A 13,173-nucleotide genomic window follows, 5' to 3' on the forward strand; every position below is an offset into this window, starting at 1 on the left:
GTCGAGGATGTGCAGGCTAGGTGGGTTAGCCATGTCAAATGTGCGGTTAAGCGTATCGGGTGAATTTGCATGGGACACTTTTCAGAGGGTTGGTACAGACTCAATGGACCAAATGGTTTCTCTCTGCACTGTGGGGATTCTGTGATTCTGAGAAGAATAAATTGATTTCTGTCCCTTTTCAAAGTGCCACTGGATATTACAACTCTTTTTGTAAATTATTAAAATGAAAGATGAGAGGCTTTAAAGATATTTGGGTCTTCTGAAGTTTTTCCAGTATGTATTTTATTCTCTTGTTTTGTTCTGCCAGTAACTCAGATCGAAGATTGAGATTTGGCTGATGAAATGGCTAAATATAAACCACTGTCATATGTGTGGATAATAAGAAATCCTCAGAAGTGCTGAAGATGCTATAGCAGAAATGTACAGTCGTCATGTTTTGCTGGTAAATTTGTTTATTATTATAAGTTACTAAAACAGTTATCATGTTAGCCTTCATGTCTGCAAGGGCTGAATGTAAATTTAAATAATTTGAATTTTTTTTAGAATTTTAATTCATTTTGTCTCCTAACTCTGGAATTCAGATTTTCTTTTTAAAAATCCACTGTTCAAAACCTAATCTATAATCATTTGCAATGTTTAGGATCTTGGAATACATTTTATTTTTAAACAGCATGAAAGGCAATTATGTCCTCTATATACTGTACTTTTTTTTTGTCACTTATGTACCTTTATAATTTTATCTTTTTATACAAAAGGCAGGGATTAACATGGAAATGTTTTGAGTATTTACCAATTTGAAACATTGGTTTCTTTATTCCTCTGGGCTATGTCAATCCTTTCTACTTGAGTTCCTTTATCCTACTTCCATACCTTGTAGCGCTTGTCCAGATTTAATCTGTCTCTATCTTAAAAAGTTAATACGTCTCCAGTTTTCTGACACAAGGTCAACTTTACAATCCTTCTTTGTAATTTCTTCAACACGACCATGTTCTTTGTTTCTTAGCAATTAATACTGGATACTCCCTTTTTGGTATTGTCTGACTTAAGTATTGTAGTTTTAACATGATTTTCTCTAATACTCTCCTACCCTGTGCTATTATTCAACACTGTGCTAGTTTTGTTAATTGCCACTCTGCACTGGCTAAATAGATTGAGTCCGCTAATGTTTGGATCGATTTAAGTTTCACTCTTGACCGTTTCAATACCATTCATGAAATATACATTGTTCACTTTTCCATCCTTTGTTAAATATTTTACTGTGGTACTCTGTAAATGTGTAATGTGTAAATTGTGAGCGGCTTGCTAGGCCATTTCAGATAATGGGCAGTGCAGGGATCAGGACTTGGATCCTAGCCATTCACAATATTATTCATGATTTAGATGAGGGAACTACAAATATGCAGACAACACAAAGTTGGATGGGAGAGTGAATTATGAGGAGGATGCAGAGATACTCCAAGTGTGATTTGGAAACGTTGTGTGTGGGGCAGTTGCATGCCAGTTTGAAGTATGATTTGGAGAAATGTGAAGTTATCCACTTTGGTAGCAAAAACGCAAAGGCAGATTATTATCTGAACGGCAATAAATTGGCAAAGTTGCAACAAGATCTGGGTGCCCTTGCACACCAGTTGCTAAAAGTAAACAATAAGGTGAAGCAGACAGATGATATTTGGTGTTCATTGTGAGAGGACTTGAGTACAGGAGCAGGGATGTCTTGCTGCAATTGTACAGTCCCTTGGTCAGACCACTGCTAAAGTATTATGTGCTGCTTTGATCTTCTAATCTGACGAAGAATTTTTTTTTAGTTTAGAGGCTTACCAGACTGATTCCTTGGATAGCAGAACTGACCTATGAAAGAGACTGGTTCCGTTAGGGATATTAATTGGAGTTTGGGAGAATGAGGAGAGGTCTCATAGAAACCTATAAAATTTCAGTAGGAGAGCTCTTTCCATGCTGTATGACTCTGACTGGATAGAGTAAACACAGGGAGGATTTTCCCAATGAACGGGACATCTCACTCCAAGGATACAGTGCAGGCTATTAAGGAGGGAGAGGAGGCGAAATTTCTTGGCAGAGCGTGTTGAGGTTGTATAATTCTCTACCATAGAATGCAATTTAGGCCAAAATATTGAATTTTTCAAGAAGGAATTAGGTATATATAGTTCTTGGTTTAAAGGGTCTGGGCAAAAGTGAACAGGTGAAAGTGAGGACTGCAGATGCTGGAGATCAGAGTCAAGATTAGTGGTGCTGGAAAAGCACAGCAGGTCGGGGAGTATCAACGTTTCAGGCACCATTCCTAGTGAAGGGCTTTTGCCCGAAACGTCAATTTTCCCTGCTCCTCGGATGCTGCCTGACCTGCTGTACTTTTCCAGTACCACTCTAATCTTGACTGCAAAAGTGAGAACAGGTTACTGAGTTGGATGATCAGCCATGAGTATATTGAATGACAGATCAGATTTGAAGGGCTGAATGGCTTACTCCAAGCACTGCTTTCTGTTTCAGTTCTCTTTCCTGTGGACCTGGAGTCACTTTCAGATGAGATAGGCAAGAGCAGCTGACGTCTTTCACTAAAGAACATTCTTATAAAAATTCTAATCTGTGTCATCAATCAGTGGTATTCTCAGTAAAGGCAACTGTGAAACTAAATTTCAATTCTAGATTTCGTAATTAAATTTACATTCCACTAGCTGCTGTACTGGGTTTTAAACCCATTTTCCTCCACCATTGACTGTAAATCTGCATTATTAAACCACTGACATTGTCACAATTTTGATGTCTCCTTTTGCTAAATGTAGTTTGTGTTGGAGGCTAATAGTGATGGCATTGGTCTTCTAGTGTCTGGAAGAAATTGTACATGACTTAATGACATGCAAGTAATTTGACAAGACATTCAGCAGTAGTGGTGGTGGGACTGGGTGGTATCAGTGTACACATTGCATGCCCATTGTCAGTGTCTATATGTAGATGAAGCCACGAGTAGGCACTGGGACACTCTGGAGGTAGTGGTGCTCTAACTGTGGTTGGATAGAGAGGAGTGGAACCAGATGAAGGTTTTCAGTTAGGAGAACCATTAGTCTATGACATTGTGATCAACTGTCAAAGCATACAAAGAGGTCAGTTGAGAGCTAATACACTACAAGAAATTCCATCAGTAATATTTTTTTCAAGATGTTTCAGTGCTGTAGAAGGACAGAATCTTATTGAGGACTTTCAGCTGTGCAAAAAGTGGACTTGGAGATGGGGTGGTCATTTTTTTAGGATGTTTTTGTTCCTGGGTAGTAATTAGGAAGGAAGTTAAAGATGTCAGATAGTAGGAGTACAGAGATGAACAATTGAATAGTTGGTAATTTGGTGGAAATGTTTCTAGGAGAGCAAGTGGTAGGATTCATGGGCCAACAGAACTTAGTGAGAAGCGATTGAGAAATGAAAGATGTGGCTTTATGGGTAGAGTATAAGGACTAATTTTGTTTGGGTAAGGGCGATATCAGAAGAGGTGATTTTAGTCTGGGTGGCAAGTAGGAAAGAAGACTGGTTTGAGAGTGGGCATTGGTAATTTATCTTCACACAACAGGCTAATGATAGTCAGTGCACTGTAAGAAGTATGACTTTTGATGATCTGTGTTAAACTAGTTATAGCTTAATATATCATTGCACTCCAGACCAAAATGAAAACCGTATTGGGAAAGTAATCTGGGAAATGGCAATTCATTTGATGGGGCCAATTATATGAGAAAGGTGTTGACCAAATCCATAGTTGGTAAAATATCTTGTTTGAATGGAAGGGAAAAGTATGGAATTTAAAAGTGCAATTATAAGTCATTCAGGAGGGGTTTAATTTTCAGGAGTAGACAAAAAGAAATAAAAGGATGAAGGTGTGGATGGTGAAGGATTTAAAGAAGTGATCAGAAATAAGCTTGTTAGTATGATGATGGAAACAGATCCCACCAAAAGGAGCAAGACCTAGGAGATATCTTTATTTATTCATGAGGTGTGGATGTTGCTGACTGAGCTAGCATTTATTGCCCATCCTTAATTGCCATAGAGAATGACTGGAGTGCTTTTCGCATGCAGCACTGAGACTCTCGTGATCGATTCCAATCTAACTTCTGCCAGGTGTGACTAGTCTTTTCAGGGTTAGTCCCTCGACCCTCCGTTTTCCACAATCCTCTGAGGGGAAAGCTGTCAAAGTAGCTGTAAATGCACTAACTGACTGCTGGAAAAGGGGGTGTGGCTGTCCTGCCTTTTGACCATTTCATGCTACAAAGGGTCAATCAAAATAGAAGTATGGCTCCACATTTCTAAGGAACCCTTAAAGAAGCTCTTTTGAGAAATGCGGAGCTCCCTTTTTTTTTCTATTTTTAAAAAAAGGCTGAGTGGCAATCTGCATGAACTGCTGCAATCTGCGAGATGTAAGTACACCAATTGTCCTTAAATTTAGGGAATTCCCCAATTTTAATTCAGCAGTGGTGATGTTGCAGGATGTTGTGTGGCATCAAGGTGAACTTGGAGATGTTGGTGATCGCATGAGTCTGCTGTACCTTGTTTTTCTAGGTGGTAAAGTTGGCAGGTTTGAAAGTCTTTGGCAAATTGTTGCAGTGCATCATGTGGATGGGAAATTGAAATTAATGAATACTAATATTATTTCAAAGACAGTTGGAAATTTTTAAATATTTGAAATATTTTTTGAAAAACAGCATAAGTTGCTTGCTAAAACATCTGTTAATTTGTCTAAATTTAGTGGCATGCAGCTTATTGACTTGAATTATGTTGCTTGAAATTAAATGCTGGGCTGTTTCTGTTTTCAGATAGATGATTGAAAGCATTTTTTGAGCTGTACTTTATAAAAACAAAAGTTTGACTAACTACAAAACTGGATTAGGAAGATTAGTGTGTTCACAGTTGGCATAGTCTTGTTTTCAATGTGCAATTTGGAACAGTGATCAAGGGCACACATTTGACCACAGACTGACTGCAACTAAAGCTATAAGATTGCAAACTAGGCTTGCAAATCCGAGATAATTGTTGTTTTTCTGTTTAGTTATAATATAATTTTTATAGCTGTCAAATTCGATTTTAAGCTTTGTTAACTTTGAAGTTAACTGGCTCTATCCTGGAATCAGCTGTTTACCCTGAGATGTTAGTGCTCCAGATTTCAAATGTTTTATTTCAGTTTTGTTTGAAAGCATAAAAAGTACTTGAAATAAAGGCACGAGTTTGGAAGCAAACAACCTAATCATTGAGCAGCATCAGTTAAAGCTTGCATATTTGACGTAATGATTTGTGTCTCTATGCATTCTGTTGGATCTGTGCAGTACAAAATATTTGCTTGATGCTATCAATTACCACATGTATTTTGGTGGTTTGCAGAATTTGCTCGGTGTGTTTTCTTATTGTTTGCCTTCATGTGCCACTTATTTTTGTTTTAGATATTCCAGAAATGGCTGAACATAACGTGGAGATAATAGATCTGCATTTGATGACCAGCTAGTGAATTAGCAGCCAGAATGTTGCGTTGTTTGACCTGAGACAATGGGTGTCAATGCATCTAACTACCCTCACTCTTTCTCCCAGAGGGTAGGAGGAAATTCACAGGCTCAACAAACATTTATAGGTATGTTCTGTTCCATTATGCTCTTGGGATGAGAGTAATTCTAGCAACGCATTTATTGCCTATTCCTATTTGCTCTGAGAAGATTGCACTGGCCTGATCTTTGGGTGGCCACAATTCTTGTGGTAAGAGTTCTGCAGTGCGTGGCTATAATTTCCAAAATGGGGAAAAAAAACAAACCACTGCAAATGCTAAAATCAGAAACAATAGAAATTACAGGAAAATCTCAGGAGATCTGGCCGTACCTGTGGATCGAAATCACAGTTAATGTTTTGTATCCAGTGACCCTTCTGAAGAAGTGTAATTTCGAAAACATTGGCATAAATAGAAAGTTTCCTGGTTCTATCCCTGGGTTGTGTTAAATGCGGTAGTCTTGACTAGATTGCTACAATGTACCAGGTTTCAGGAGAGGGAGGAAACTTGAGAGGTGGATCTGTCTTAATAGCTTTTTTATTCATGTATGTATACCTCAGTGGCTTGTCAGCATTTATTGCTCATCCCTAATTGACCTTGAGAAAGTGATGGTGAGCCACTATCTTGAATCGCTGCCATAAAGTACTGTTCGGGAGTTTTTGGATTTTGACAGTGAAGAACAATTATGTAGTTTATGATCCTAGCTGATGTCAGGCTTGAGACAGAAATGAAACACAGTGGTGTGCTAATCAATCAGGCTGTTTGTCCTGCTTTCAATTATCGTTGTTGGAGTCACAAATCCCGACATGTGGGAGAGTATACCATCATACTCCTGACTTGTGACAGCTTTGGGTTTCAAGCAATGAGACTCTTAGTACAGGATCCCAACCTGTGACCACAGTTTGTAGCCACAATAATAATATAGCTTGTCCATTTTAGTTTCGGATCAGTGGTCAGTATGTTTTTAATGGGGATTCAGTGACAGCAATGCTGTTGAATGAGGAGGTTTTAGTGCAGTCTTATTAGAGATGGTCATTGTACTGTACTTGTGTGGTGTGAATGTTACTGCAGTTTAAATGGGAGCCTGAATGTTTTCCAGGTCTTGCTGCATGCTGACATGGGATGTTGGAATAACTAAGGCGTCACAAATGACGCTGGGCATTGTACAGGGAGCATTCTCATTTCTGAACTTGAGGGAAAAATTGATGAAACAGCTTAAAACGTGTTGGGCTGAGGATACTACCTTGAAGGACAGAGGATTCCTTAATTTGCAGTGGTGGTGCAGTAAAAACCAACTAAAAGCCTTCCTGGCTCTTTTTGAGCCCTGACCCTGCCCACTCATTCTTTTGCCACTCTTTTTTTAAAAAAACACATACTGGAGAGAACTCAAAAGTTGTTTACAAACTGTGTGTCTTTAGGAGACATTTTGGAACCACTATGGCTGTACCTGTGCTAGAGAAACAGGACAGAATACATCTCTCTTAAAGGCATAGTACTGCCACACTGTTAACAATTACTTAAGGAATTGTTTGGTGAGATCAATTTGCATTTAACATATAAATTAGTGAACAACTCTTCATGACTACCGTTCTCTTGTTCTCGATAGCTTTAACAGATTATAAGGTAACATTTGTTTTTAAATGAAGGAGCAGATGTTTAATTATATGGCACAGTGTGAATTTTTGTTCTTATTGCATAGGAACGTCCTCCTATTTACATCAAGGATATGGATGCGAATCAAAATTATATAGCCTTGAACACAGCCATGAGAAACCACAAGACAAAAAGAAAAAGAGTTCTGGTCTGGCAACTCTGAAAAAGAGATTTATAAAAAGACGTAAATCTAATCGGTCTGCTGATCATGCTAAACAGATGCGTGAGCTCCTTTCTGGATGGGATGTAAGGGATGTAAATGCATTAGTGGAAGAATATGAAGGCACTGCAGCTTTGAAAGAACTTGCATTGCAGGGTAATTTGGCACGACCGGATGCACGGACTTTGCAAAGAGATTTGGCGGACCTTTATGAATACAAGTACTGCACTGATGTTGATTTAATATTCCAAGACACTTGCTTTCCTGTACATCGAGCTATTCTGGCAGCAAGATGTCCCTTTTTTAAGACTTTGCTTTCATCCTCACCTGAATATGGTGCTGAGATTATGATGGACATAAACACAGCTGGCATAGACTTGCCTATGTTTTCAGCATTATTACATTATCTATACACCGGAGAGTTTGGGATAGAGGACTCCAGGTTTCAAAATGTAGAGATTCTGGTACAACTTACTGAAGAATTTGGAACCCCAAATTCACTGGATGTTGATATGAGAGAACTTTTTGACAGTATGTGCTACTATGATGCTGTTCTGAACTTCTCATCTGATTCTGAATTAGTGGAACCATTTGGAGCAACATCACATTGTTTAGATGAAGAACTCTGTGGGCATAAGGCTGTCCTATCTGCACGTTCTCCGTTTTTTAGAAATCTTCTCCAAAGACGAATAAGGACTGGTGAAGAAATTACAGATAGAACTCTGCAGACTCCAACTAGAATCGTGCTAGATGAGTCCATCATTCCAAAGAAATATGCAAAAGTAATTTTACATTGTATGTACACTGATCTTGTAGATTTATCTCTGGTACTACATTGTAATCCATCTGTAGGGAGCCTGAGTGAAGTTCAAGCGATGGTTGCAGGAAAAGGTAGCATGTCAAGAGCTGAAGAAGCAATGGAACTTTACCACATAGCACTTTTTCTTGAGTTCAACATGCTTGCTCAAGGTGGGTTTGATATTACTTGAAATGGACTGAACAGTTACGTGGAGAAACTTGTATCTTTATTTTCACTGAAGGCAGTCTAATTACAACTTATTTTCAAAGTTTGTGCTAGAAGGATGCTTTATATTCAAAGCAAAGTATGATTTTAGTGTACTTAAGAACTCCTGCAGTAGTACTGCTATAAAGAATTGATTTTCTGATGCACTTTTCACAAACTAGAAGACCAGGTAGAGTTGAATTTTAGGAATTGGATATTGGTATCAAAGTATTGCTTGCTTCTTATCAAACTTGGTTGGCACTGATTCAGTAAGTACATTTTGGCATGCTCCCTGTTAATTGATTCAAATGACAAACAAAAAAAAAGTAAAAGTCTTGGTTATGAAGTGCATCAAGCTAAGTTTACCAGTAATATGGTAAATTGACATTTTTTTTAACTGAGAGTTTGCCTGAAACACTTTCTATTCTATCTAAAATATCTAGCAAGGGATCTAACTGATTCTGGAAACAAATACTTAACCGTTTTTCTCACCCAATCTTCTTCCCCTCTCTGGTAGATGCAATTGAACTCCTGGAAGCATTCACCATATAGGGTTGGAAGCTGGCATGAGGGGGGGAAAGAGATCTCCAGAGTAGGCCAGCAATTTCCTTGAAGTCAGCTTGTGAACTTTTTGAATAACTTGTGATCTGCATGTCTTGTGATGTTTCCATGTCACCAAACCATTTCTTGGATTCAGTTACAGTCTGTTGTGAGCCAACTTTTCTGGAACTCCTGGGGTAGAATTGGGGTGAAGAGGAACCTTCAGGGACTTGATGTTTCTGATCTTCCAACTGGTAGGAAGACAAATCCCTTATTCCAGTGTATTGTGTGTTTCTGTGGCCCAACAATGCACAAATTTTCATGTACAATAATCCAAATGAATCCACTTGAATCTGAAGAAATGCTAGTTGGCTAATAAATCTAGATCCACTTCCCATACTTATTGCAGTCTACCTTGCATCCCATGTATGTATGCAAGAGAAAGGTGAATGGGCTTAGGTAGAAAGCAAAGTCTTGCATTTATTTCAAAATTTTCACAACTCCAATCATCTTGCAAACTGTTTGAGAGACTGGTTAATTTGCATAATATCATGACGTGGAATTATGTTGCTGTTTCATACACGTTGGAGCCCTGAGCTCCCCTACCCTTTTTTAGCACTGTGGTTGTACCTACCGCATAAACACTGCAACAATTGAAAAAGGTGGTTCATCGCCACCATCTTGAAATCAATACAGATGGTCAATAAATGATAGCCTTACCAGTGATGTCAAGATCCTTTTGATTTTCTTTCCTCTAGAAAAGGGAACAGAACTGAGGATTGTAATCAGTCTAAGTAGTACAGAGGCTGAGGTAGAAGATTTTGGGAAGAAGCAGGATTTAACTTACATATTACGGAAAAACTGATGGAGGCCATAGTGCAAGATAAGGTAAATATACACATACAGAAAAATAAGTTCATGCTAGACAGTCAATGTGGTTTTGTCAAGGGCAGGTCATGTCTGACAAATTTGAGTTCTTTGAGGTAGATGAGGGTAGTGGTATATAGTGATCAGATTAGATTACTTAGTGTGGAAACAGGCCCTTTGGCCCAACAAGTCCACACTGACCCTCTGAAGAACAACCCTCCCAGACCCATTCCCCTACACTTACCCCTTCACCTAACACTACGGGCAATTTAGCATGGCCAATTCACCTGACCTGCACATCTTTGGACTGTGGGAGGAAACCGGAGCACCCGGAGGAAACCCACGCAGACACTGGGATAACGTGCAAACTCCACACAGTTGTCTGAGGCATGAATTGAACCCGGGTCTCTGGCGCTGTGAGGCAGCAGTGCTAACCACTGTTCTACTTTTGAGAAGACATTTGATACAGTGCTACGTAGGTTGTTTAGCAAATTAGAAATGCTTGGAATTGATGGGTCCTTAATAATCTGGATTAGAAGTTAGCTAAAAGATAGGAAACAGAGGATGGGTATAGATGGGCATTTCTTAGTTTGGAGATGAGTTGAAAGTGGTGTTCCCCAGAGATCATTGTTCAGACCCTTGTTATGATTTATATAAATGATTTGGGTGTTGAGGGCAAAGTCTTTAAATGGTACTGAGCCAGGGGAACGGTGGATTATGAGGATGATGCTGAGCAACTTCAGAGGGACATTGGCAAGTCTGCCAAATGGGCTGACTCCTGGCAGATGAAATTCAGAAAAATGAGGTAATGCATTTTGGTAGAAGAAACATGGAGAGACCATACAGGGTCAGTGGTACAACTTTGTGGGGAATGCAGGAGCAGAGGACCCTTAGAGATCATGTGCATAATTCTCTGAAGGTGCCCATTCAAGTTGAAATGTTATTAAGACAGCTGATAGAATCCTTGGGTTTATAGGTTGAAGCATAAAGCAAGTAGGTGATGCTACATCTTTTCAAATCATTGGTTGGACCATATTTGGAGAACTATGTTCCATTATAGAAGGATAGGAAAGCCTGAGAGAGCAAAGGAGATTTACTAGAATAATATCAGGAATAAGGGATTTTATTTCCAGGAAAGATTAGAGAAATTGGGCTTATTCTGCTAACAGTAAGAAGATTAAGAGGTGACCTTATTGTGGTGTTCAAAATTATGAACAATTGTGATAGGATAAAGAATATTCTGTTTCCACTAGTTGGAAAGTCATTTGGAATGGCTTGCAATTTCAAAATTTTCAGCAAGAGAGCTAGGAGTCAGAGGAAGAGGAATTTCTTTATTCAGTTGTTAACATTTAGAATGCACTTCATAGGAAAGTGCTGTAAATGTATTCCACAGAAGATTTCAAAAGAGTGCTGGATATATATATATTTGAAAGTAAATTTTCAGGGTTATAGAGATTGGGTTTGAGAATGAGACTAGTCTGGTAGTTCTTTCAAGTGTTGGTACAGACACAGTAGGTCATATGGCCTCCTTCTGTGGCGTAAAATTGTATGATCGTATTATTGCTTTCAGATTTTATCATCCATAAACTTATCATCCTTAATCCCATTTACAGTTTGACTCGGTGCCCCCAATAATATATCCTGGCCAAAAGATAACTTTTGTTTGTGCAGCAAATATACCAAATATTTTGTTTTATCTATATCAATGTATCAACACATATATTCCTTGCCTTAGCACTATGTGAAATTTCTGAAGTACAGTTTTAAAAATGACATTATTGGATCTGTTATTAGCCATAATGTGCTTTTAGAACATGAAAGCCCATTGAATGCAAAGAAAACAAATATCACTTAGCCAGTTTGTTTGAAAATTGTCCAATAAAAGCCACTATCTTATGTTGCTGCTACACCCAAGTCTGTGTGAGACAAGGCATTTTATTGGAGTATATTTGTGTCTCTTTAAGCTGTGAAGTTAAATTGTTAAGAAACCAAGGCTGAGGTCATGTACTGTTTCATTGTTATTTGGCCCAGGAATTTTGAAGATTGGAATGTGCTTGTCAGCTTTAAACTGAAGTTAGAAACTATGGGTAAACTGTGTTTTGTATCTTCATTAGGGTAGGGTGTCTGCGAAAGGATATTTAGCTTTTAATAGTAATCTTATAAATTTGATATTTCTGTCCCTAAACGTGAACCGAATTAATGCAAGTGATGCAGGAACAATTTACATTCGGCTTGAGTAACTTTTTGAAGCCATATTTCAGCAAAAAACGCAGAATCGGTTTGTTTTTGTGTAATTTTTTTTGTGCTTTCTTACCCCAGAACCTAATTTAATATTAATGTTCTTTTTCCTATTACACTAAAGGTTATGTAGGTGGATGAAAAATAAGAATTCGGATGTATTCTTTAGTTATGAGTGGAGTTTTGAAAAATAGTCTTATGACAGTAGCTAGTAATTTCTGGTCCAAAATATCAAATTAGATTTATAGAAAATTCTTAAATTCAACTAACGTATTTTCTAAAAGACATTATCTGCAAACCAGGAAATATGTGCTATACACTCATAGTGGAAATACAGTTAAATTTGTGGGTATCTCCATAAAATGGCACTTACTGGTTAATTTCACACGTTATCATTATATCATTGCACAATCCGATAGTCTATTCTTGGTAATAAGGTGTTGATTATATTCCATCCTTGCATAAAGAAGTCTAAAGAATGAGAAACTATCCAATGCAGTCTATATATCTCTCTCTCACTGTCAAAGACCGGTGACAACCAATTTCAGTTTGCTTACTGGGGTATGTCTTGCATTGTTGGAGTAAAAATTGGGAACGAAATGTGCAGTTGTGATCATTTTTAGGATGCGTTTTGTTTTGTGCAACCAAACTTTTGTTGTTTGCAGTACTCTTCAAGGAATTACAGATGCTCCTTAGAATTGTCTTCATTTTCTCACATTGTTTTGTTTTTGTAAAAGCAAATCTTTATATAGATCTCAATTCAGAGAAGCATGGGCAGATCAGTGATAACAATGAAAACTGGATACTGTGCTGAAATCTTTGCAGTTGTATCAAGTTCTAAGACAGCCACACCTGCAGAACATACATTCTTGGATCACATCTGTTCACACCACCAAGAAAATATCTTCCAACTTATTTGTTCTGTGCATTTTATCCTTGATGCTAACTTGTGTTGATACTTTTTTCATCTTATCCCTTATTTCATCATCCTTGTTGCACTTCCTGTGTAATGTAAGGTCTGTATCTCTCCTTTTGGAAACCTTAGTTGTACCAGGGAGTACTTGTTTTTAGTATCATCTTAGTTTTCCTTTGTATTCAATTCTGCTTGAACATCCTTCCTAAGCTGAATACAACTTTCTAAATGTGCCCTAACCAATGACTGATTTAGAATTAACATTAACTATTTGCTTT

The 13,173-nt window shown here is 38.0% G+C and overlaps 1 protein-coding gene across 7 annotated transcripts in view; it reads left to right on the forward strand.

Annotated features, from left to right (window-relative positions):
- The window catches only part of btbd7 (BTB (POZ) domain containing 7), a 48,276-nt gene that overhangs the window by 13,903 nt on the left and 21,200 nt on the right, over nucleotides 1-13,173 (forward strand). For 5 of the 7 annotated variants that reach the window (XM_072568304.1, XM_072568303.1, XM_072568306.1 and 2 more), the window contains 3 exons: nucleotides 308-442; nucleotides 5,427-5,611; nucleotides 7,221-8,303. In XM_072568304.1, coding sequence (XP_072424405.1) covers nucleotides 5,530-5,611; nucleotides 7,221-8,303 — 1,165 coding nt within the window. In that variant the 5' untranslated portion in view covers nucleotides 308-442; nucleotides 5,427-5,529. Of the gene's footprint in view, nucleotides 1-307; nucleotides 443-5,426; nucleotides 5,612-7,220; nucleotides 8,304-9,635; nucleotides 9,766-13,173 lie in introns of all 7 variants that reach the window. The other 2 variants (XM_072568311.1, XM_072568308.1) reach the window with 2 other exon arrangements.

The sequence above is a fragment of the Chiloscyllium punctatum genome, chromosome 4 (assembly GCF_047496795.1).
Source record: "Chiloscyllium punctatum isolate Juve2018m chromosome 4, sChiPun1.3, whole genome shotgun sequence".
Lineage (NCBI taxonomy): Eukaryota > Metazoa > Chordata > Chondrichthyes > Orectolobiformes > Hemiscylliidae > Chiloscyllium > Chiloscyllium punctatum.